Source organism: Ursus arctos, unplaced genomic scaffold (assembly GCF_023065955.2).
Source record: "Ursus arctos isolate Adak ecotype North America unplaced genomic scaffold, UrsArc2.0 scaffold_12, whole genome shotgun sequence".
Lineage (NCBI taxonomy): Eukaryota > Metazoa > Chordata > Mammalia > Carnivora > Ursidae > Ursus > Ursus arctos.
Window position 1 is genome coordinate 54,177,134 of NW_026622786.1, and position 27,605 is coordinate 54,204,738.

At 34.2% G+C, this 27,605-nt stretch overlaps 1 protein-coding gene across 1 annotated transcript in view; it reads right to left on the reverse strand.

Annotated features, from left to right (window-relative positions):
* EFCAB7 (EF-hand calcium binding domain 7) overlaps positions 1-27,605 on the reverse strand; it is a 41,303-nt gene that overhangs the window by 11,494 nt on the left and 2,204 nt on the right. Inside the window, exons 2-10 of the mRNA XM_044383779.3 lie at positions 27,334-27,521; positions 22,487-22,698; positions 21,774-21,860; positions 21,015-21,210; positions 20,460-20,581; positions 9,612-9,753; positions 6,253-6,362; positions 3,811-3,968; positions 3,068-3,201 (exon numbers count right to left, since the gene is read on the reverse strand). Coding sequence (XP_044239714.1) covers positions 3,068-3,201; positions 3,811-3,968; positions 6,253-6,362; positions 9,612-9,753; positions 20,460-20,581; positions 21,015-21,210; positions 21,774-21,860; positions 22,487-22,698; positions 27,334-27,521 — 1,349 coding nt within the window. The remainder of the gene's footprint in view (positions 1-3,067; positions 3,202-3,810; positions 3,969-6,252; positions 6,363-9,611; positions 9,754-20,459; positions 20,582-21,014; positions 21,211-21,773; positions 21,861-22,486; positions 22,699-27,333; positions 27,522-27,605) is intronic.

The window sequence follows — 27,605 nt, forward strand, 5'->3', positions numbered from 1 at the left end:
AATTTTAACAAATGCATCAAATTAATGCAAGATGTTAAAAATAGGGGAAATCTGTAGAGGGTAGAAAAGGAATATATGGGAGATCTAGTTAATCTTTACTATGAACCTAGAACTGCTCTAAAAACAAAGTCTAAGAAATAATAAAAATTATGGTAATTTTAAGTATAAAAAAGTTTATTAAATTATCTTACAGATAAATAATACATTTTCTTATTATTAAGGAGGATGGATAAAATTAATATTATGTATGACTAGAAAAATAAAATCTTCGGAACTTAAAAAGCCTAATTCTTTGCGGTACTATTAATGTTGGTGAAGGAGACATTCCTTCTAAATCATTTTTTAAGTCAACCAGACTTGGGGAATTTTTTGTAGCAGACTATTTAAGGTTCTGGAATTTAACTACCTGGGTGTGAAACTCAGCTGTGAAATTTTCCTACTGTTTGATCAGGTGACTTACCCTCTTTGATTCTGTCTCCTTATTTGTAAAATGAGAAATAATAGGACATACCTCAGAGAGTTGATGTATAGAAGTACTTCCAGCTGAAGGCACCTGGGTGGCTCAGTCGGTTAAGCATCTGACTCTTGACTTCGGCTCAGGTCATGATCTCGACTCAGATCATGATCTCACAGTTGTGAGACCGAACCCCGCATTGGGCTCTGGGCTGGGTGTGGAGCCTGCTTAAGATTCTCTCTCTCCTTTTCCCCTACCCCCCCCCCCCATTTCTCTAAAAAAAAAAAAAAGAAGTACTTCCTACTGGTATATGGTAAATTCTCAAAAAATGTTAACTATCAATTCTACCAATGAAATTAAATTATTTTTTTTAAGTAGGCTCCACACGGGACCTGAACTCATGACCCTAAGACTAAGACCTGAGCTGAGATTGAGAGTCGGACACTTAACTGACTGAGCCAGCTAGGCTCCCCCAATTTAATCATGAAACTAAAATTTTATTCATCAAAAACTTTACTGTAAGAAAATTCTAATTATGATTCACTATCATTGAATGTGCTCTAGTGCCAACCATAATCAAAAGATTGTAACATTAAAGTTATGATGATTATATCTTCCTAAAAATATTCTGTGTATTATCAATCTTATTATTCAAAGTTTAAAAGAAAAAAAAACAAAGTTTAACAGTATAAATCAATATGCATTTCTTGTTCCTGATTATACTATATAAACTTTCAGTTAAAAAGAGATCCATTCTTGCAGGGGACCTGGGTGGCTCAGATGGTTAAGTGTCTGCCTTCAGCTCAGGTCCTGAACTCAGGGTCCTGGCATCAAGCGCTGTGTTGGGTTTCCCTGCTCAGAGGGGAGCCTGCTTCTTCCTCTCCCTCTGCCATTCCCTCAGCTCGTGCTCTCTGGCTCTCTCTCTCTTTGTCAAATAAATAAAATCTTTTTAAAAAAAGAGAGATTTTTGAAAACCTTTGTATTAATAATATTTCTACTTTATTTGCTGTTTAGATAGACAGATTTATCAGACTCCCACATGGCTCACCGATTTTGCCAAGCCTAGACCATTTTAAGAACCAAAGGAGTAGGATACCTTACTACCACAGTGATACCAATATGTGAGTTAATCTGTCTCCTGACTGCATTCTGGCCTTCTTATTCTATGATCTATAGTTGGCTATGGCTTTTCGATTTTCCCCTTTGATTTTTCAGTCCTTGGCTTAAATATATAAGTCCTCCCTTCTTCCCAGACTTCTCCTAAGAGATAACAGAATTTGTCTCATCCTTTATTTTTCTTTGCCCATCTTGGCATTTTTGGTTTCCATACGTCCATGAATGTACTTTCTTAATTCAACTCAAACACAAAAAACTAAAGAATTCTTAACATATACAAAGAACTTCCTGGAGGGGCCCCTGGGTGCCTCACCAGGGTAAGCACCTGCCTTTGGCTCAGGTCATGATTCCAGGGTCCCAGGATTGAGCCCCATGTTGGGCTCCCTGTTCAGCGGGGAGACTGCTTCTCCCTCTCCTCCCTGCTCGTCCTCTCTCTCTTGCTATCGCATCTCTCTCTCTCAAATAAATAAATATCTTGTGGGTGTCCCCTTCCTCCCTCACCGCTCCATGTGCGTCCCTCCCGAAGCTGCGCGCTCGGTCGAAGAGGACGACCTTCCCCGATAGAGGAGGACCGTTCTTCAGTCAAGGGTATACGAGTAGCTGCGCTCCCCTGCTAGAACCTCCAAACAAGCTCTCAAATAAATAAATAAAATCTTTAAAAAAAGAACTTCCTGGAAACTGCTTAATTTTTAGTAAAACTCTAGCCTATTAGTTCTTTGCTGCCCTCTCCTGGGCACACTTCAGAGCTCTTGACCATTTCAGTCCCATTAGTATCAAGAGCTGGGATAAAATTTTTTTCCATTCTAAGCTCCAAAGATAATAGGCTAAAAATGAAATTACATTTAAGTAAATGATATTTTCTTTTTACTTAAATACAATACCATCAATTTAAGGAATACAAATGTTTGTGCTTTTATGGTCTATAAACAATGTTATTACTTTAAAAAAAAAAAGATTTTATTTATTTGAGAGAGAGAGAGAGAGGGAGTGCCTGAGCATGAGTGTGAGCAGGAGGGAAGGGCAGATGGAGAGGGAGAAACAGGATCCCTTCTGGGTAGGGAGTGCAATGTGGGGCTCCATCCCAGGACCCTGGGATCATGACGTGAGCTAAAGGTAGAAGCTTAACCGACTGAGCCACCCAGGCACCCCACAATGCTATTACTTTTTAACTGTCCTAATTGCCATAATAATATTCTATGGAGAAGTTTGACATTTTCCTTCTTAAGGATGAAAGGACGTTACATATTTTCTTATATATCCACTAATAAAAAGAAAAGTGCAGGGCGCCAGGGTGGCTCAGTCAGTTAAACAGGCTTACTCGATTTCGGCTCAGGTCATGATCTCAGGGTCGTGGGATCAAGCCCCACATCGGGCTCTGCACTCAGCACAGAGTTCGCTTGTTCCTCTCCATTCTCCCACTTGTGTGCTCTCTCTCTCACATAAATAATTAAAATCTTTAAAAAAAAAACAAAAAACAGGAAAAAGACAAGTGCTTACCACGGCAGACAGCCCAAGCATCTTCATCACATTTCTCACCACTTGTTCTCAATTCAAAAAAATTATATTCTTCAAGGCTTAGGAGACCATTTCCATCTAAATCAATTACTTCAAATATATCTGATAAAGTTGACCTAAAATTACAAAAATAAGAAATTACTTGCCTGCAAGGCAACTAGACTAAAATAAAGTAATATCAAGGCATTAAATAATTTTTGTGAACTTAATGTATCCAGATACACTTCTTACTAAGTCTACTATAAGATAAACAAGCTTCTAAAACAACCATAGTATCTCAACACATAGTAGGACCTCAATGAATAGTAATTCCCTCCTTCTTTTCTCCTTTCTCCAATCTACTTTCTTCTTCCTCTTCTACCAGATATTACTGTATAGATCTAGGATGAGAGAACCACCTAAGTATTTGGATTTCATATTTGACAGTTATCTAAGTAAACAATTCAACTAAGCAGGATCTATTTTTAAGGCAGTGCCTGGTCAGGTAGAAATCTGTAGATGTGTGACTAAAGTTGACTTGCCAAATGTGTGGAACCCAGAAATGAATGGCAATCCCAGATCTGTGAATGGAAAATCACTTTCAGATGCCTAGTGAATGAGTTGAGTTATTGAATTAGAATCTGGAGGTAGGGGTGGTGGCTGGCCAAAGGAAAGGATAGTAGACAGGCTATTGATCTATAACCAGTTTAGATGGTATAGTTCTAACCTTAATAAACAAAACTTACCTAAATTCCTTTGTAAGAAATAATTCCCCTGTTTCATCTCTATACACAAGTTGGGCCTCTTCAGTTATTGGTTTTATTTCTTTCCTCAGCCTACAGCCAGTTGTGGAAGGAATTAACCAGTAAATTCCAGGTCCTAGTTCACCAGTCCACCCAAACACCTTTTCTCAAAAGAATTAAAAAACAACCACCACCATGAGTCTTAATGACTTTTGATCTTTCTTCTGAAAGAGAAGCGTTAGAAGTAAATTATCAATATTCACCAACTCTATTACACTTCTATCAATCTTTTACAGGCTTCAAAATCTTATTAATGGTAGCCCTGGCACAAGCCCATTAGACATAGTTCATAATATATTTTACAAACAAATGCCTAATACTATAATAGGTAAGAAGTCATATAATTTCTAAATCTTCCCCAATAATCTTCAAAAACATTTGTGATGCAAATATCTTCAACAAGAAGCAGAGATCTTAGAATAATTTTTCAGTTACAATTTCCTAGTTTGATTCAAACATAAGTATGTGATTTGTAAATTAGAGTTCAATAACCAAAAGTAAAAATTAAATATATTTCAAGAGTTTACTATTTGTATGAAATAGCCATGTTTGTAAGAGTACAATTATGTAGACAGAAGCACTGGAATTTTACTATTACTATAAAACAAGATGGTAGAATCCCAGATAAACCTACCTTATACGAAATTCTTTTCCATCACACAGTATATTTATAGTGAGTGCCAGGACATTTGTACAAGAAATATTTAATTTTCCTGTTTCATAAAAGAAAGTCTAATGGCATCTCCCTATGGACCTTATAGTTGTGTTCTGGAACCAAACAGCTACCTATAAAACCTAGGGGTTATCTCTGTCAAATACATTAAATCTAAGCATTTTCTCATCGTGTATAACAGCTAAGCAAACAGCTATTTGCCCTTCAGAACAGAATCGCTCTAGGGAATTCTATTCAGTATTTTGTCCAAAAACTTTCAAAATGCAGTAGATCATCCTGGAGACTCATACACAAAATAAAGTTGCTTATCTGAATTCTGGGTTCAGCCCCATTTCTGCCCTCACAAGTCAGAGGAACCATAACCATCCTAAAGTAACCACATCCTATCCTGATACAGCAAGTAATCCAATAAAACTAGGGTCATTTTGAAGACTAAAGATTGACCAAATCCCTCCTTGGGAAACCATAATCTTGTAAATTGGCCAGATGTAGGCTGATATTCAAGAGTGAGAAGCAGTTCCTGCTGCTTCCTAAGACATGTTACCCCACGAACTTCCCTTATCTCCACATATAACCTTGAACTGCCACTGCAGATGGCAAATGGAAAGTCTTTCATGGGCACAAAACTCTTCTTAAAGAAAGTAATTGTGAAACTAAAAATAAAACTCCTTTGTAAATATGACATATTACAGAAAAACAGAAGCCAATATAGTAAAAAGGTACATAGAAATTCATTCAAAGTTTATTACAGGCTTGCTATGTACTAGCATTTTTATACATGCAATATCATAAGAAAGTAATTTTATCCAAAACAAAATGGGAAAAGCTATTGCTTTAGACAATGCTTTATCTTGAACTTAACTTTGTAGTCAGTTCTGAAGAAGAGTTTCATCAAAACATTAACTTCTGTCATTTTATTTGTTTCTTGCCTATAACTATTCTTGTCTGTTAGGAAGCCTACAATAAAGACTTTTATACAACATTCCATCAGGGAAATGTTTGTCTGTCGTTGGACCTATATAAAGATTAAATATGATATTGCAGTAAGCCCTTGAATAGTATTATTCCTGTTGTTGTGTAGCAGATGTATTTTGTAGTCCTCATAAAATAAATAGCCACATTTATGTATCTCCCTCACATATTTGGCCTCTGAGTAAATATATAATTAGGAAAGATCAGAACAACCCCACGGGCAACATATAAAATCATTTAAAAGCATTCCTTCCGATCAATCTATTTTTGAACCCTATAATATGAGTCAAGCCTGAGGATAGTAATCTTGAAGTTTTTCTTTTTTGCAGTAGTAGTATAAGAAAGACAAACATCTAAAGCAACTTTTCCAAAGTCTTGAATTGCTTGTATTTAGGGGAAAAATCCACTGGCATCAATCATTTTTATTGCATATAAAAAAATGTTCACATGTGAGGCATCTGGGCATTTAGAGAAGAAGAAAGTGAAGTAAAATGTCACACAACTTATGTTATAAAGCCAAGACTACTAATCAATCCTCAGCTCTTAAACTCAGCAAACAAGAAAAAATCCATCACAATTAATAAGACACATATAATATGCATAGTGCTTAAGTATTGTATATACCTAATTGGAGGGGAAGATACAAAAGTTAAAAACAAATATAGAAAAACTATTATTTTCCCCAAACTTGAGTTCATATTAGAGTTTTTAATTAAACATTAGGAAATAAATATGTATACTTCTCTATTTCGTAGTTCAGTAAAACACATGAGTTGTAGATTCGCTTGATTCTCATTTTCCTTAAGAATATACAAGGCAGTGTCAACTGATAACCAAGGGGATGGTTTTCCTATAAACAAAAAACCCAAACATCTTAAAATAAGCAATTACTACTTACTCTTTCCTATCTAAAAAAGAAGTTGGTGGTTTCTTCCTTTGGATTTTTTTTTAAATACATAACCCATTTTTTTATAGAAACATCATAGCATTTTTAACTATATACTTGCTAGAAATATTGTCTATACCTACTTTCTAAAAAAACGTAACTTTTCTTAAATTTATCAGAAAGTTGAGGTTGCAAGGCTACCAAGTAGCCTGAAATCCAAGGCAAAACCAATACTTTCAGGGAGAGATGAGATTCATGCACTAGCTTACCTGTGGAAAGGCACTGGAGGAAAAGATGTTAGACACCATCTCTGTGCTGGCAACACTATAATTTATATCTCCAGCTAGAACCTTTTCTTTGAACTTTAGACCCATATAATCAACTGCCTACTTCACATTTTCACTTGAATTTGTATGTCTAAAACTGACCTTCCCCTTAAAAAAAAAACTGTCCATCTATATTCTTCTCTGAGTCTCTATAAATAGTAACTTATCCTTCCAGTTGCCATGCTTCCAATCAAGCCAAAAATCTTGAAATCATCTTTAACTTTTTTCTTCTCTCCCATATGACAGCCAATCTTCAGGAAATCCTGTGGCTTAACCTTCAAAATATATCCAGGATCTCTACTTCTTATCACTTTTACATTTCTGGTTCAAAGCATCATCAGTACTCTCCTAGAAGTCTGCAATAGCACCATAGCTGGACCCCTTGCATTCTCAGGTCCCCTTTAATCTTTTTCCAACATAGCAACCTGACTGCTCTTGTTAAAATATGTCAGATTATGTCCTGTCTCTACTCAAAATTGTCTCATGGAGTTGAGAGTTTTTGAATAATGTTGCTCCCACCCTAACAATAAGAAACAGTACACGAACTAGAAAATCATAATTTTTTTCTTGAACTCATCAGAGCTAAGGTCTCAGGGCAACCAAGTAGTCTGAAATCCAAGAAAATACACACCCTCCCAAGAAGAGATGAGATGCAAGCACTGGCTTATCTGTGGTGCAGCACAGAAGACAAGATGTCAGGCACCATATAAGCGGAAAAAGAAAAGAGAGAGCAGAAGAGATATTTGAAGAAATAAAGATGGAAAATTTTTCTAAAAATAATGAAAGACAGTAGTGAAAAATCCAAGCAGAATAAATACAAACACACCCACAATAATACATCAACAAGAAAAACAAAAGCACCTAGACACATATTCAAACAGTTGTAAATTAAAGATAAAGAGAAAATCACGAGGGCAGCCATGGGAAAAATCCTCCTAAGGTTCCTCCCTTCTCTCAGAAGCCCAAGTTTTCATTATGGCAAAAACAAACCAACAAACAAAATCACCTCTACCCGATTTTGTCCTGGTTCCTCCCTGTCTTCATCTCCTACTTCATTCCTTCATTCTCCTACCTCATTCTAGCCATTTTAGTCACCTTGCTGTTCTTCTAACACCAGGCACACTCTCACCTCAGAGCCTCTGACAGAGTATTCCCTCTATGTGGAATGCTCTGCCACCTTCACTCTTCACCACTCTGCACCCATCCCTTCCACCAGCCCTACATTCACAAAGCTTACTCCCTTGCCTTCTGTGGAAGAGTGTAGAAATGGCTGCCCTCTCTGTATTCACATCACATTGCAATGTGACTGCAGCTCCTCCATCAAGAAATCAAGTCTATTTCTCTATCTTATAAATCTGGACTTGCCTTATTACTTGCTATGAACAACAGAATGTAGCAAAAGTAATGTGCCAGTTCTGAGCCCAAGCCTCAGGAAGCCCTAAGTGCTTCTGCTTTTTCTTTGAGATCCCTGTTACACCAAGAGAACAAGTCCAGGCTAACTCACTAGAAGGTAAGAGATTATATGGGGCAGAGTCAAGTTGTCCAGCTGAGATCTCATACAGAGACAGCCCAGCCAAGACCAGTAAAGCCAGCAATGAGCTAACCTGCAGCTGGTCACAGAGGCATGAGAGAGTCTTATAGAGAAGAGCAAAGTTGAGCTCAAAACAAAATAACTATCTAGCAAACCTGCTTACAAGTGAAAATTGTTTATTTTAAGCCACTGAGTTTTGGGGTAATTTGTTACAAAGCAGTTGATAATTGATACGCCTCTTTCAAAGTCTTTGCTCAAATGTCAACTTCTTAATGAAGCATACACTAACCACTCCATTTCAATGGCAACTCATATTCCCTCAACATTCACAATGCCCTATCCCTCTCTATTTTTCCCATAGGACTTATCACTTTCTAACATACCCTATCATTTACTATTTATTATGTTTATTATTTATTGTTAGTTTCCCCCACTAGAATGTAAGTTCATAAGGACTTGACATATAAGGTCCTCAATAAATAATTAATAAATAAGTGAATAAAGGATCTTCATGAGAATATGGAGAATTAACATCTGCATTGAATATACAGGCCTATCTTGATACCTTTATCTGAAAAAATGATTACTGTAATTGTCACTTAAAAGTGTCAACCACCAAATGTTTTAAGTATCCTATAAGATATACAGTGAAAATTTTTGGAATCTCTACTTTAGGAAGCAAAAAGAATGAAGTGGGGAAGAATCCTCTAGTAATAAAATAAACATTTTCTTATTATGTAAACACAATAAAAGAAAAAGAAAAATTGATACTTAGAACAAACAACATTAAAAGGGTATTTAGGGAAAGCACCCTTATAGACATTTTCACTAATTAAAAATATAATAACCATTTTAGACACTAGGGGATTAATTTGTATCTAGCATTTATATACAAAAAAAGAATATTATCATGAATGCAAAGATTATTAATAAAGGTTGTTTAAGTCATATGACATAGGACTTTGAAGGTATAAAAAAAATGTTTGCAGTTCATACTGCCCCAAATTATGTTCCTATAGAACTTCTCTTAAACATATTAATTTTAAAAATTGACAAATGGAAAAGCTAAAAATTAATTAGTAAATAAAAAGTTAACTCTATGTCATGAAGAAACCAGGGTACACTTTGTTGTTTTTAAATAAATTAAAATGAAGCATGCTTTAAACATAATGAAAAGCAACTTAAATACTTTGTAAGATATGCTAACACAAAGTATAAACTAATGCTTTCTTTCTTGAAGTATATGTAACCATGTTTCTTAGGTAGATTATTTCCTTTACTGAGGCTACCAAACATTTACATAAGCATTTTCAGAGGGCATAAATTGAAATTTCAAAATGAAAAACTTAAACTTGCCTTCAACTTGACTCAGGTTTAATGGTTTAATTGTTAGATAAACCATGGATCTCTGAGCTATTTGCATCCTATACTGATGACTAATGATTTCACCATCTTCTTCTAAGAAAAAGCAACCTTTCGATTGTACACATTGCCACTCCTGAAATGAAGGAAAAAAATTTTTTTTCAAACACTTATTAAAAGTTTCCAGCATGCACAGTAATAAAGAGAAACCTGAGGAGGATATAAAAGAAATGTTAAAGAGAGTCATTGGCCTCCAGGAATTTGCATCATTAAGAGGTAAAACAACAAACGGAAACCGGCCTAACACAATTCAATTATAATTGACAGTAGTACATGGTTAGAACAAGAAAATAATCACATGTGCAAAATAATAACTCCAGTTCCTAAAATAATCCCTGGCACACTGTAGGTATTTAATAGTGTCTGACTGATGGGGGGGTGGACATCGATGTAAACTGAGAGGGCAATCTATGAACCACGTCTTCAAGGATTAGCAGAATTTAGATAATGAAAAGCTAGGAAAAGACATAATGGAAAAAAGAAATAAGAAAAATGAAGTTCATGAGAGTGGGAGAAGTACTGAAACGGAGTAATAAATAAAAATACTGCTACAGGGGCACCTGGGTGGCTCAGTTGGTTGAGGGTCCAGGTCTTGGTTTTGGCTCAGGTCATCTCATGGGTCATGGGATCAAGGACCCTTCTCACCTCCCACTCTGAGTCAGGCTCCACGCTCAGCGGGAAGTCTGCTTGAGGATTCGTTCCCTCTGCCCCTCCCACCACTCATGCTCTCTCTCTCAAATAAATACATAAATATTTTCTTAAAATGCTGTCACAATAATTAGGGCAGGATTTGTACTTGGAACATAGTAAAAATGACTAAGGACCACTAAAACTGATGAAAGGAAAGGTGATGACTTTGTATTTAAAAAGTTAAAATATGGGCGCCTGGGTGGCGCAGTCCTTAAGCGTCTGCCTTCGGCTCAGGGCGTGATCCCAGCGTTATGGGATCGAGCCCCATGTCAGGCTCCACCCCTGGGAGTCTGCTTCTTCCTCTCCCACTCCCCCTGCTTCTGTTCCCTCTCCCACTGGCTGTCTCTGTCATGTCAAATAAATAAATAAAATCTTTAAAAAAAAAAAAAAGTGAAAATAAAATGTAAAGTATATGACAGGCAAGATAACTGTTTCAAGTCCAAGTAACTAAAAGAACACTAAATTAAAGTTTTACCGCTATAGCAAAATGCTCATAAACATCAGTTTTGAGAAAGACTTTCTATACGATTAGTTCTGCTATTTCTGGTTAGCCAAATCCCTTCTGGTCGAAACTAGTAGGTCTGGGATCTCTTAAATAGAATTAAATAAAACTCGAAGATGATGCCATATGCAGAAAGTAAAAAATTCTCCAATGAAGATATGAGAAATTGTGCCATTGCCATAAATGTGTACAAAAAATGCTCAATTTATCATTAGTAGGCTTGTCTACCTATAATGTGAAACATATTTCTGTTCTATTCCTAATGACTTCCAAATATATTTATAAGGTTTTGAAATGACTTTATAAAAAAGGATTTTGAAAAATTATCTGGAAGGATATTTAAATAATAAGCTCAAGGCTTTAATCATATTAAGAAAGCTGAAAAGGGGGCGCCTGGGTGGCACAGCGGTTGAGCGTCTGCCTTCGGCTCAGGGCGTGATCCCCGCGTTGTGGGATCGAGCCCCACATCAGGCTCCTCCGCTATGAGCCTGCTTCTTCCTCTCCCACTCCCCCTGCTTGTGTTCCCTCTCTCGCTGGCTGTCTCTCTCTCTGTCGAATCAATAAATAAAATCTTTAAAAAAAAAAAAAGAAAGCTGAAAAGGTATGCATTAGCTGTATACAATAATATAAAAAATACTAGTAATCCATTATAAAATTATCTGCAATGGCACTAAAAAGGCAAGAATAAACATAATTTACATTGAGAATGATTTCTCACCCATTTTTTAAAGGCTAAATAATCCTAACATGTATTTATATATCATTTTTCTATTGTATAAATGGTAACTATTTTCATATTTTATATTATTTTCATAGCATCAAAATACATTTAAAACTAGAAATTTAGAAATAGGGGGAAAAAATCTCTATAATTCTACCATCTTAGTTTGATCTCTATGTCATCCTTCCTAAGGGTTGGCCTTACATAAAAACCTATTTTTTACATTCTAATTAACATTATTTTATGTTGTATCTTCTCTATTTAATGTTATATCCAAAATATTTTGCTACTGAAAAAGAAGAACAAAGTTGGAGGACTTACACGTCCTGATTTCAAAACTCATTTTAAAGCTACAGTAATCAAAACAGTGTGATAGTGGCATAAAGACAAATATATAGACCAATGGAATAGACAGACAGCACAGACATAAACTCTCACGTACATGATCATGTAATTTTCAACAAGCATGCTAAGACCAGGGGCACCTGGGTAGTTCAGTCGGTTAAGCCCCCGACTCTTGGTATTGGCTCAGGTCATAGTCTTGGGATCCTGAGATCTAGCCCGGTGTCAGGCTCCGCGCTTTGCTCAGAGTCTGCTTATCCCTCTCCCTTCCCCTATATCTACCCATCACTTGCCCGCATGCATGCTCAGTCTTGAAAATAAATAAATAAATAAAATCTTAAAAAAAAAAAAAAGGATGCTAAGACCATTCAATGGGAGAAAGGACAATCTGGTCAACAAATGAAGCTGGGAAATCTGGATATCCAAGTGCAAAATAATTAATTTGAACTCCCACCTTATACCATATATGAAAATTAACACAAAATAGTTCAAAGACCTAAATGTAAGTACTGAAACAATAAAATTCTAAGACAAAAACATAGTAGAAAGGCTTCATGACATTGGATTTGGCAATGATTTCTTGGATCTGACACCAAAAACACAGGCCAGGAAAAAATATATATAGACAAACTAGACTTCATCAAAATTAAAAAACTTTGTGCATCAAACTACACTATCAACAACAATGAAAAAGCAGCCCACCGAACGGGAGAAAATATTTGCAATCATGTATCTGAAAATGGATTAATATCCAGAATATATTAAAAACTCTTATAACTCAACAAAACCCCAAAAAAACCAATTAAAAAATGGCCATAAGACTTGAATAGACATTTCTCTGAAGAAGATACCAGATGGCCAATAAGCACATGAAAAGATGCTCGACATCACAACATTAGGGAAATGCAAATCAGAACAACCACAATGAGCTACCACTTAATACCCAATAGGATAGCTATTAAAAAAACAAAAACAAAACCCAAAAACACAGAAAATAACAAGTGCTGACAAGGATGTAGAGAAATTGGAACTCTTGTGCATCGCTGGTAGGAATGTGAAATGTGAAGCCACTGTGGAAAAGTTTGTCAGTTCGCCCCAAAATTAAACATAGAATTACTATATGATCCAGCAATTCCATTTCTGGATATATATTGAAAAAAGAGACTCAAACAGATATTTGTACAACCATCTTCATAGCAGCATTACTCACAACAGCTAAATGATGGAAAGAATCCAAATGTCTACTGATGAATGAATGGATGAACAAAATGTGGAATATACATACAATGGAATATTATTCAGCCTTAAAAGGGAATAAAATTCTAACATATGCTGCACATGGATAAACCTTGAAGACATTATGCTAAGTGAAGTAGGGCAGACACAAAAGGACAAATACTGTATGATTCCACTTATATGAGGTATCTAGATTAGTTAAATTAAGAGACAGAAGGTAGAGCACTATTTGCCAAGAGTGAAAAGAGGAGGAAATGGGGAGTTATTGCTTAATGGGTAAAGAGATTCAGTTGGGGATGATGAAAAAGTTCTGGAGATGGATAGTGGTGATGGTTGCACAACAATGTGAATATATTTAATGCACAGAACCATACAATTAAAAGTGGTTAAAATGGTAAATTTCATGTTATGTATATTTTGCCACAATAAAAAACATTTTGCTAAGCAATATTTAGTTTTTTCAATTTAACTGGTTCTATAATTACCCATTGAGTTGGTACCATTACTTACTTACTTCTAAAATGTTTGATATCTAGGTCATTTCTAATTTCTCATCAGTATAAATAATAATAAAATGAAGACTACTTTGTCTAAATGCTTTTCCTTTCATGAATAATATCCGTCAAAAGAACTTCTAGGCCAAAAGTATGCACATTTTAAGGCTAATGACATGTATTACCATATTGCTTTGTAAAACAGTGATCCAATCTTACAATACCACCAACAATGTATAATGTAATAATTATGCCACTACCATAACTTGGTCAGTAGTGTTATCATTTAAAAAATTGGGTTGGGATGGTGCCTGGGTGTCTCAGACGGTTAAGCATCCCACTCTTGGTTTGGGCTCAGGTCATGATCTTGGGGTCCTGGGATGGAGCACCGCATTGGGCTGTGCACTCAGTGGGGAGTCTGCTGGAGATTCTCTCTCCTTCTGTCTCCTTCTACCCCTCCCCCAGCTCATGCTCTCTCTGTCTCTCGAATAAATAAATAAATAAATCTTAAAAAAAGAAAAAAACAACTGGGTAATAGTGGAGAATGATTTGTTAAGCAAGGTTTGGGTACATAAAATATTCATTATAGTATTCCACATATTTTTGTATATGTTATTATATCAATTTTTGTATCAATTTATGCAATAAAATGATATAATAATTAAAATGGTATTGTAACAACTTTTGCATTATTTTGAATTTCTCCAATTACTAGCAAGGTAGGACTTTTCCCCATGTGTTTATTATTTTTGTCTCCTTTTGTGTGAACTGCCTATTCATCCTTTATTTTCATAAGTCTATCAAAGACTTGGTATTTTTATTACATATTTTAATAAATTCTTCTGACTGTTTTAGATAATGACCACCCTTTTATGCTTTGATGTATGTATTTTCTCTGTTTCCTTTTATTTTAGTTTTGGTTACTTTTCAACTTACATAAGTTTTCCATTTTTATATTCATCTTTTCTTTGGAAATGTCTTCTTAAACTGAATTTTAAGAAATTACCATTATTGCTGAACTATTACTCAAGCTTTTGGTTAGTCATTAATCACAAGCACTGTCACACCTTTGGGGTATAAAAGATATGTGCTTTTAATTCTGAGAAATTAAAATGTGACCTTAATTTATTGGAATTCATCTTTGTAAGTATACTGCCCATGACAGAAATGAGTCATTATATATGATATTTCAACAACATCCCTATGAGGCAATAAGGGGTAGATATAAATTAGTCATTTTAATAAACAGAGAAATTAAGGTACCCAGAGGTTATATAGAATCTGAATTTTACAAGGAGTTTATAGAAATATGAGGTCTACAGCCTTAGACTTTTGGATCAATGCTTCTACCATTAGATCATATTTCCAAACAAAATATACTCTGGGTACTTAAATTCAAAATTTGTATAACTCAATGAGGCTCAAACGGGGGCTTGAGCCAAAAGTTCAACTATTGATGATGAGTAAGAGTATATACAGATTTTCATTTAGCCTCCCTGTAAATCCCTTGGATGGGAATATATTAAGGACTAACAACAGATGCTGACATTATTTCAAAGCCAATTGGCTGTGGTATAATCAACATGACCCTGGAAGATGACAATTGTTACAGAGGAGAAAGGAAAGATACACTCACACTTGTAAATTTAGACAAGTTACCGTTTGAGACAGTTTGAATTAAGATTCTGACATCAAATGCAAAACATGTTTTCCTTTCAAATCAATTTTGACTATAGCATTATCAAATGGAATTTCATCTAAAATATTTTATGAATATGTTTATAGTCACCCATCTGGAATGGTAAGGGATACTAGTTTAGAATTATAAAATATTTAAGGTGGAAGAAGTCTAAAAAGCAATCCAGTCCAGACTTCTCTTTTGATTGATGGAAGTCTGAAAAATAAAGGAATGTACTTGTCAAAATTCTCCTTGATTGCAGAACCAAAGCTGGACCTTCGTCTCCTTTCTCTCCAAACTACCACCTATATTCAAAATTCTGTTCTTCTTCATATTTAAATATCTGCCACGATTTTTTCAAAATCTGGTATTTAAATAAAGCTCATGTTAAAAAGAAAAAGCTCATGTTATGAAATTCCTATAATAAAGTATGAGAAAGCATTATCGTTTGGAATTATACTGAAGTGTTAATTAGGGGCACCTGGGTGGCTCAGTTGGTTAAGTGTCTGCCTTTGGCCAGGTCATGATCCCAAGGTCCTGGGATCGAGCCCTGCTCAGTGAAGACTCTGCTTCTCCCCCCACCCCTCCTCCTCCCCCTACTCATGCTCTTCCCCCACTCAAATAAATAAAATCTTTTTAAAAAAAGGATAAACATAATTATTTGGGTTCTTTACTGAAAAATGCAGATTTTAGTAGCTGGAAAATTTCTATTTAATCATGGGTGTTGCAGCCCCCTCCTCCACAGTTAATAAAGTGTTTAAACAAACTAAAAAATACAGGTGTACCTCGGAGATATTGTAGGTTTTGTTCCAGACCACTACAATAAAATGACTATCACAATAAGCAAGTCAAACAAATTTTTTGGTTTCCCAGTGCATAAAAAAGTTAGTTATGTTTACACTATACTATCGTTTATTAAGTGTGCAATAGCATTGTCTAAAAAACAATGTATGTACCTTAATTAAGGATATTGCTAAATTTTTTATTGCTAAAAAATACTAACCATCATTTAAACTTTCAGCAAGTCATGATCACTGATCACAGATAACCAACCATAACAAATATAATAATGAAAAGTTTAAAATACTGAGAGAATTACCAAAATGTGACACAGAGATACAAAGTGAGCAAATGCTGCTGAAAAAATGGTACCAACAGATTTGTTTGACACAGGGTTGCCACAAACCTTCAACTAAAAATAAAATGCAGGGGTGCCTGACTGGCTCAGTCAGAGGAGTGTGTAACTCTAAATCTTGGGGTCGTGAATTTGAGCTCCATGTTGGATGTAGAGATTACTTAAATGAATGAATAAAAACTTAAAAAGAATGCATTTTCTTGAGGTGCAAAAAGGGAATCACAATAAAATAAGTATGCCTATATTGCATGTTGCCGGTACACTGCTAGTGAACATAGTATGTGACATTTGAGAAACTCAAAGATGGAAGAATTTTTCCATGTGCTTATGTACTTTTGGGGGGCAGTGCATGGGCTGACAGGAGATGCCTTTAGCTGGGGAGTGAGTTAAGCTTTATTACTGGAGGTCTTTCCTAAATTCCAGTTTTAAAAAAAGTACAGGAAAGGAATTTATAAGTTTCCTAGGAAAGACAGCCAACCTAGATACTATAATACATGGTTAAGAAGGCTGGAAAATGGTGGAACAACAGCTATTATAAAACAGAAATAAGACAAATGCCACATTACTTATATCAAACAAACTTCAATGTAATAATCAGGTTACTTTTAATACTAAATAATGGCATTACTAGAAGAATTTGTAGATCTCTTGCTTAAAAGGAAGCATTCAAATTCTTAAGAGCTGCCAGAGTTATTAAAAACACAATGCTTACTTAACTGAAATTTCTTTTAAAACAAACAGATTTTCAATCACACAAAGCTTTTCCTGTAGAACCTAGACTAAAATGTTATGAATTAAAAGAAAAAAGTACTGATAAGTGGCTGGCTCATTCAAATAAATCAATTTGAAAGGATTATAGATTAAGTTGACAGTTTGAGTATTATGAGAAAAATGGAAGGAGGCTGAGTTTTTAAAACAATTTTAGAACGACAGTGCAAGAAATTCTATGTGTGATACAGTTTTTAACAATATAAAGCAGAAAAAAAATAGTAGCTTGTAATTCTTATGCAGGGCATAAGGTGGTGCTATATTCTACCAATTCAGATAAATTCATACAATAGGAAAAAGAACTGTTAATCCATTTGTCATACACAAATTTTACTTATTTTCATTCACAATGTATAAGGAAATGCTGAAAAGAAGCACAAATTAAAAATAGTTGAGTTGGAAATTCTACTTATCAAAAGACTTAAATGTATCATAAAGTTACATTTTTCTTGGAACACTGTAGAGAATGTAATCTGTTTTGACATACAACTCTATATTATTAAAGTTTTAGGTGAGGTAGAATTATTGAGCAGTAGATCTAGCATAGACTTAAAGGAATTTATATGGATTGACATCTAATTGACAAGTTGAATAGATCATCATTTTGAAAATATGAGGAACTTTTGTGACAAAATTATTTGGAGCCTTCACAAAAATTTAGACAACCACTTCTACTTTAAAATGTTTACATTTGTATTGTTATATACATAGACATATATAAAACAAATATGTTATACAACATATTATACCCAACATATACATGTTATATAACATTTGTGTTTTATATAATACATACACACATAATTAAAACACATTGTATTTATACAATACATATACACATAATTAAAACACATTGTATTTGTACAATACATACACACATATTTAAAACCTCTAGGAGTCTGGATATAGGAAGTATTGCATCTCTAGAGTTTACAACTCATGGTTTGGTCTTTCACTAATTCTAGTCATGATGTAATCAAAGCTATTCCTCTCCCAAAGAAAAATTCCTAACATTCCTTGCACATTACAAAACCTAAGCAAACAGGATTCAGGATTAAAAACAAAATAGTGATAAAGTACCTATATATGATCTATAGAAAGGGTCTTATTTTCCTCCTGTAATTCATGTCTTTTACCAATTGTGTGAAATTGTAGTTTAAAGTCTGGTTTATGCATACCCCATTTCAACAATTTTCTAACTTCTGAAAAGACCTTCCTCTGTCCCAATTCCATATTTCTCCACTCCACCTGAAATTGAGGTATCCAAATTTTTTTTAAAGTAGATCTGAAGCATTTCAAGAAAATTAATTTAACAGTTCTTCTAGTAACTTATTCTATCAATCTCAATTAAAACAAATCACACTTATGCTAAGCGAAATAAGTCAATCAGAGAAAGACAGATGATTTCACACATATGTGGAATTTAAAGTTCTTAAACTCTATTTCATCATGTCATTCCCATATAAATACCTACAGTCATTTCTTAGTTCTATAATATTAATAGCAGCATTATTTATTAAAGTGATTACCATGTTCCTGCACTGTGCTAAATGCTTAATACATGTGAGATGATTTAAATCTTTCAAAAACACAGAAAATATACTTATTCTCAATTTATAGATAAGGAAACTGAGACTCAGAAGGGCTGGTGACTAACTTACCAGTGACAAAGCTAAAATCAAACATAGGTCTGTCTCTATTCAAAGCTCTTAATCAGTATCTAAACCAGTGCTTGGCACAGAGTTACCACTCAATAAATATTTGTTGAATAAATGATGAATAAATGAAATACTATGCTGTACTACCTTGGTATAATATTAATAGTCAAGTAAATTTTTTATTTTTTAATATAATACCCATATTTTATACTAAACAAAATAGCTGGCATATATTACCTTTCTAATAAACATTGTTTGAGTTGAACTACACTAAGAAATTGTATTGGTTAAAAAAAAAAAAGAAATTATATTGGTAAGGCCCCAATTAACAGAAGCATGACACTGAGTAAAAGTATTATTATGGTTTTAATATAATCCATATTAATATTTCTCTTTCTTTATACTGGCTAAAATAATTTATTTATACTTTTGAATTAGGTAAACCACAATTATTTAACTAAGTTAATTTTATGAGCATTTAATTTAGTTGCAAAAACAGGAAGCTTCCATTGATAGAAAATAATATTGTTGGACAACTAAATATTGTGTGTGAACATGTTGGACATGCACACCAAATTGCTTAGGGTGTAGAGATTCCTAAACAGTCTGAACAAAATTCCTTGGAGATAATGTTTTAAAATTTTAATATAGAACAAATGTCACTCTCTAGCAATTTAAAGATATAAGGGACTTCAGAGTTCAATAACAAATACAGAGTTGTTATTTGAAACAAAAATGTAGCCCTTGAGAACAATCAGTTCAGTTTTCTAACAGCAGTTATAGTATGTGGTCATAACCATTTTTCCCCCTTTTACAGAGGTCTCTAGGTACACATTTTTAATGTATCCTAGCAGTTTCCAGTTAATGTTTTATATTTCTATAGCTATTATTTTCTGTTGAAAGAAAACTAGTAAAGGTTGAGTCTAAAAAGGGAAAACAAAGGAAGAAGATCAATATTAACACTCCACAAATATTGACTTAGTAAAGTGACTTTGTTGTCTTTCTCTCATAGGAATTGATATTGAATGAATGATTTATTTATAAGAAATACCTATGAAAAATATTTGTTGAACAAAATTTAAAAATTGTTTGGCAAAGTACATATTCAGATAATTCTTCAAGTTCAAAAACTGAAAAATCATCACTTTCAAACTAAAGACCTTTTAATAATATTCTTATTCATCATTTTTACTTTACAATTATTAAAACTGGCTTATAGGTAGAAATGCCATAATCCACAGAAAAATCTCAGAGAATTACTTCACAAACTTTACTTGTTCTCTGTAGACACCAAATAGTTATTTATAAACTTAGTTAATGTCAAGTTTTTTTCAGAAAAAGTCTTACCTATTAATTTAAAATACTATACATTTGGGATGCCTGGGTGGCTTAGTTGGCTAAGTGTCTGACTTCAGCTCAGGTCACGATCAGCCCACGTCATAGGGCTCCCCATTCGGCAGGGAGTCTGCTTGTCCCTCTGCCCCCCTCAACTCATGCTCTCTCTCAAATAAATAAAATCTTAAAAAACAAATAAATAAAATAATATAAAATACAATACCTTTATTGAGTTTGGCTCAGTTAACTTTGAGTTTCGGTTACTATTAGCACCCATGGTAATTGTGAAGGAAACAGATGTTTTGAACTTTCTAGTTGTTGCCAGTAAAGAACTCCTGGAATCACCTGTAACAAGTGAGAATTACTTGGTCTCACATTATGAAAAGTTGTCAATACTAAGTCTGTTTCTAAATACAGTGTAGTATAAAAGGCATGTGTATTAATTTCTTTCTTTCTGCTCTTCAGGTTAGAAGTTTCATATTTATCAGGCTTTAATGGTCCCTAATTAATGGGCTACTACTAAGATTTTATATTTCAATATGTCATTCTTTACCCTGAAGTCTTAGTTTTAACAAAATATAATGAGCATAGCCAAGTCAAGTTCCATAATAAAATTTTTACTTCAATAGATTTTTACAGCTGAGACTCTAGAAACAGTAGCTAACGAAAGTTGGATTCTCATTTGTTTTATCGCTGATAAGCTAAGATAAAAGAAAAATTTATCTGAATATGACCCTTCATTCTTGATCAAGAAATCCCTAGTGTCAAAAGTAAATACCTTTATTTGAGAATGCTTCCTGATCAGTTTTTCTTATGATTCTAGGCGATGGTTTTGGTACTGGTGATGGGTCCCTTTCAGGGGATCCTTCAGTGTGGCTTCCAAACTGTTGACGCCTCAGTTTACTGTCAACCTCCAGTTTTTCTACAGTAGTTTTGAGACATTGCTCAATGGTTGTCATATATAATTTACAAAACTATAGGAAATAAAAAAGTAATCCAGTGGGTATAACATTCAATCATACATTTGGGAGGAGGCAAATGCACATTAGTAGGCAAGGGATAGACTGACAGATGGAATAGATTTCCTATTGAACGAGGTTACTCATTTTATTTTCTTGAAATTAGACTGACCACCCTCAAGTGACCTAGTGAAATGCAGCCATGATTCAATGAGGAGGCCATACTCTGAGTGAAAATAAAATGTTACACAAAGAGAGGCGATTTATTATTTTTTTATAAGACATGTGTAGACTTGAGTTTGTTCTAAATAATTTTTATGATTCTTCCATCCCAGAAAAGGTATATTCCTGAGGAGAGTCTCTATGTTTGAGTGTGCATCTGTGTGTGTGAGCACATGCATGTATTTTATCTTGATTATTTCTAATGTAGTCATCAGATTACAATACTCTTCAGATTAAATTTCAAGTACAATTTGTACACAACATATTATGTCATTGCCAATATTAAAAAGATGTGTCCCTTTAAAAATTCTTCTCCTACACAGTATACAAATTTACATTAACATGATCTTATGTACCTTGATGTAGTCAAATTTGCCATCAGCATTTACATCTGCCAAACTTATTACAGCATTTACTTCTTCTCGAGTCATCTTCTCACCTCTCTGAAAAAACAAGATTTATTTTAAAGCAACATGACTATCACTTAGTTATGCAGGGGAGAGTGGAAATTCATTTTAATCTTTTCTACAAGTCACTTTGAATATATGGTTTCATTATAAATCTCAGAATGAGTATTATGTCAAGCAAGAATGAAACATATAAAATAAAATTTCACAATTTTATTAATATTGTAAAAGTATGAACTTCAGTTTACTAAATTTCAACAATATATATCATCAATCCAGTAATAATACTACCACTGAATTTAGAGTAATTATAATTTCTCACAGTATACCAAGAATCAGAATGGATTCCCAATCCCATTTATACTTTCTCTTTTACTTATCACATATGAATCTATTCCTGAATTACAAAAAGTTCTGGGCAGCAAATAATTGCAAAGGAACACAAGGGGATTGCAACATGGGTTCAATTTTATACTTTATGTTTTATTTACAGAGCATCTTTCATCCAGAAGGATCCTTAAGTACTTTATAAACAACATATATATGATTCATTTCACCTGCCAATGAAATAGTTATTTTTAATGTGGCCTTGGTAGCCAAAGCTAGAATTCCAAATAGTTTTTCTAGCAATGCATATTATAAAACTATTTCACAAATCTTACCTTTGTTAGAAGTTTATAAAGGTCAGTGTGTAAAATAGAGCCATCATCATTTACATCTAATTGCTTAAATGACTTTAGTAGTTCTGCTTTTGAAGTAGGTTTCTCCTTCCTTAAAATTATGCAAAAATCATCAAAATTCAGTTTGGCAGTTTGAGGAGTCCAATACTTATTAATGGTCTTCTGGGATGGATTTCTTCCTGCATGCTGTAGAGCTGCCCAATAAAGCAAGCATTTGTTATAGTAACATTTGGAATTGGTATCTAAGTGTATATTTTCTTTCAGTCATTATACATTACAATAGTATACAAAAGTACACACACACCTTTGGGGTTGATAATCTAGTGATATCAATGTATGCCTGACTTCCAAAAATGAAAAAATATACATGTTACCAGCCACAGATTCTTGATCTATTAATGCCAGAATTAAATATTTTACCTGTTCTGACAGTTCGTTCTCAACCTACATTGTTTAACTGATAACATATGTTTTACTTTGTGAGAGTGCCTAGGAAAAAAAAAAGATTAAAAACCACCATCCACTTAATTGTTTTGAGGCCCTAAGAATTACCACAAAAAGTATAAATTATTACTTTTTCTGGCCCAACAAATACCTTAATGAAATGAGGAAATCATTAATCTGAGAAAATTACTGTCAATAAGGCATGATATCTAAAATGTTCACGATTGCTAGATATTAGGGTTTCAAGAATATTAATCATGTCACAAATATCAAATATATGCACAAAATTTATCTATTTGCAGTTATAGCCTTGCTAAAAATCAAGAATCTCAACATAGTTTGAGAGAAGACTATTATGGAGATGCAATGGTTGAATTACTCTTAATTTTTAACCAGAATCTTTAAAAATAGTCCTATAACCAGTTATTCATAAGACAGTCTTGTTTTAAAAGGCATGTCCTTATTATCTATGAAAGACAACAAATTACAATGTGAGAGAGGCTTTGGATTTGTGTATGTCATACACACTAAAATATAATGGTTTTATTTATTTTTTAAATATTTTATTTATTTATTTGTCAGAGAAAGAGCACAAGTGGGGGGAGTGCCAGGCAGAGGGAGAAGCGGAATCCCAGCTGAGCAAGGAGCCCAACGCGGGACTGGATCCCAGGAAGGCAGAAGGCAGATGCTTAACCGACTGAGCCACCCAGGCGTCCCTAAAATACAATGGTTTTTAACAATTGTATTTTGTACCGCTTAAAAGAAGTAAACTGGCAATTTGCACATAAACAAATCTCTACATCTTAGGACTTAATACTATCTAAAATGAACCCAGTGATAAGATTCCTAAGCACTAGAGATGAAATGAATAAAATTTTAAAGGTGTAACTCTCCTGAATTGTGCTACCACCTCCTACTACAAAACCTTATATTGGGTATTTCTAATTATCTTAGGTGAGATTTCACAAGATCTGGGCACTGTCAATTAGCACTAAAAAATGATAATCTGGATAGTCCACAATATAATGAATAAGAACTAATATACATAAAACAAATTTTAAAAATATCCTCAAGGAAATAGAAACTATAACAGGATAATAAATACAGACATTTGTGGGTCCATTATATTGAACATTCATTGTGTATAAGCATAATACAGGGTGGTTTGCTTGGTTTTTTTCAGAGTCAAACTTCTTTTTTTTTTTTTTTTTAAGATTTTTATTTATTTGACAGAGAGAGACAGCCAGTGAGAGAGGGAACACAAGCAGGGGGAGTGGGAGAGGAAGAAGCAGGCTCATAGTGGAGGAGCCTGATGTGGGGCTCGATCCCAGAACGCCGGGATCACGCCCTGAGCCGAAGGCAGACGCTTTAACCGCTGTGCCACCCAGGCGCCCCCAGAGTCAAACTTCTTGATTCCTAAATTTTATAATCTAAATAGGAAGTCCACACCTGAAGTATAAAAGTACTATCTACGGTCATGATTTAAGGTTAGTAACATATTAGAAGTCCACAGACTAAGAGAAATTTCCCATCCTCCAGATTATGACAGTGCAGCATACCTAGATAACTTAAACTTTGGCAGAGAAAAGGAAACGAGACAATCATCTAGAGATGACTTGTAGAGCTAACAGAAGTTGCACCTAGAAAGGCTTAGTGGAAATTTGTAGCAGTGGAGACACTACAATTTTTTTTTACTTCCAAAGGCTTATTTTGGATGTAGACAAAAGCCCTGATTACCATGCTGCCCTAGGAATAAACAAAAGACAAGTATTTTGCCTAGCATAAAAATGGACAATTCCATAAATCATCTGTGAAGAGAATCAGGGAAAAGTACACGTGTTCTAGGATTCTGTCACCAGCCAACCTCCACCCTTTCAAAGGTAAGAATACAAGTAGGACTTAAACGGAGTTGTGATTTGGATCCATGTGAAAAGAAAATGCTGCGGTGCCTGGTTGGCTCACTGGGTGGAGCATGCAACTCCTGATCTGGGGGTCATTAGTTCAAGCCCCACGTTAGGGGTAGAGATCACTCAAAAAAAAAAGAGGGGCGCCTGGGTGGCTCAGATGGTTAAGTGTCTGATTTTGGCTCAGGTCATAATATCCAGGTCCTGGGATCAAGCCCCACATCAGGCTCCCCAGCTGGCTCAGCTGGAGTCTGCTTCTCCGTCTCCCTCTGCCTCTCCCCCTGCTTGTGTGCTCTCTCTCTCTCTCTCTCAAACGAATAAATAAAATCTTAAAAAAAAAAGAAAAAGAAAAAGAAAAGAAGAAAGAAAGAGGAGCTCCTGGGTGTCTCAGTCAGTTAAGCTTCTGACTCTTGGTTTCAGCTCAGGTCATGATCTCATGGGTTGTGGGATGACGCCCCATGTCTGCTCTGTACTCAGTGGGGAGTCTGCTTGAAGATTCTTTCTGCCCTTCTCCCCACTTGTGCGATCTGTCTCGCTCTCTAAAATAAATAAATAAATCTTAAAAAAAAAAAAGAAAACGCTATTTTCCGTATAGCTTTGGGAAAATGGGTGTGTCTTTCCCAAAGTGGCAGGTCAGCATACACTTGGTGCTGTCTTCAATAACAAAATGGTTTTTGGGGCACCTGGGTGGCTTAGTTGGTTAAGCTCCAACTCTTCATTTCAGCTCAGGTCATGATCTCAGAGTTGTGTAATCCAGCCCCACATTGGGCTCTGCAGTGGACATGGAGGCTGCTTAAGATTCTCTCCCTTTCCCTCTGCCCCTCCCCCCTCTAAAAAAGCAAAACAAAAACTGTTTTTTAATGTACTATTAATTACAAAACAACTTTCTCAGAATAAAATTAATCATGCATAAACATGTACTCAGTAAGCAGACATTCTCAAATCTATGAAATAGGTATAACTCAGTAATTACCAATCTAATGAAATTTCTAATTTTAGAATTAGTTGGAGTCCATCATTACATCTAATAACAGTAAAGACATGTAACTGTAAATGTTTAATGGTTTACACAAAACTACTGATCTTTTGCCAGGGTTTACTTTAAGCTTTGACATGAGTCTATAATACCTGTATTATTTAAAATTGGAAAAAAAAGGAACTCTAAAACTCTGATAATGGTACTCTTCTGTACAACCTTGAAATGGAATGTCAAAGCACATGTTATATACATAAATGGCAGAAAGATATAAATGAAAGATATAGTAATAAGAAATATATCACTGGTTTACACTACTTTTTAAAACTCTAGATTATCTGAACTCAATCATTATAATGTTACAAAGAGAATTCCACCATAAAACCAAAAGTATATATAACACTGAAGAGACAAACACTGAATTATCCAGATAATTCTCTAAGATTGATAGCACCTTAGTAATATATACTCATTGATTCACAAACTAAATGCCACAATAACGAAAGACAGGTTAAACTTTTAAACAGGAGATTCATGATCTCAGACTACTTTCAAAAGAATAAAGAAAAAACTAAAATTATACTTTAAATAAAATATAAATTTAATCTTTATATAGTTTATAAAATAAAATTTTAATCTTTTCAATTTTCATATTTCAAATATGGATTTCCTCAAATAGAGATCTTATTGCATACAAACCCAAGACATTATTGCAAAAATATGTCAGAATTTTTCTTTAAGGAAACCACTTCTAAAGTTGGCAAAATAATTCAGTTTCTCTATTCATAAAGTTATTAGCCTTGATGAAACTGACATGACTATTCAGTGTTATCTGGTATTGTTTGCCACTTTCTCAAGAGTAAAGACCTCCAAGTAATTTGACACACCTGGCAAGGACAAAATTCACTGGTTTGAGGTATATTTACAACCAGAGAAACTTTAGATATGACAATGGAGAGAAGCAAAAGAAGACCAAATCCTACCCCCACCAAAAAACAAACAAAAAAACAAAAACAGCACTCACTCTTCTCTTTTAAAATTTTACTTATCTCCTAATATTTCTCTTTTACAATCATTCAACCTGTTTTTATATATTCTTTACATTTTCCCCAATATAGGTCAAATTAAGGCTGGTGATTCAGATGCCAAGTGTTTTAAATTCTATTATTATAGAATCTTATAAATCTTATATAAATATATATATTTATATAGAATTATATAAATCTTAAAGTACAAACAAGAATTTTTTAAATATATTTTTAAGCAAGTAATTGATGAAAGCTTTAAAAATATTAATCCAGTCTATATAAACATGGAATGTTTTATTTTGAAGCTACTAGAATATATAAATATATAAAATGGCACAATAACATAATGTAGTTCCACTGCTCAAGCTTCCCTAAGAAACTGGTATGTTTCGACAATGTAATTCTTATTCCTGTCTTTCTGATCTATTAACTTTCAACAAATGAGGCAAAATACATAAATTTTAAAGAAAAATTTACCCAAGTAAAGTTGTTCTTTAGAAATAATGTTTTCTAAGCTGCTTTTAAAAACGGTTAAGTAGGCAGCTCTACAATTCATATAAAATATCTCTTCTTCAGTTAGTGGAAATTTCTTTGTTCGAGGACTCTCAGAAAGCGCTGACTTCTGACTGGAGAAAGCTGCATCTTTTCCTGGACTGATGGCCATTCTATTAGAAAATAATTTAAAAATTTTAGTCAATGTTAATCCCCTAAAATGCAAATGTCACCTTGACTTTCAAATGGGGGGAAGG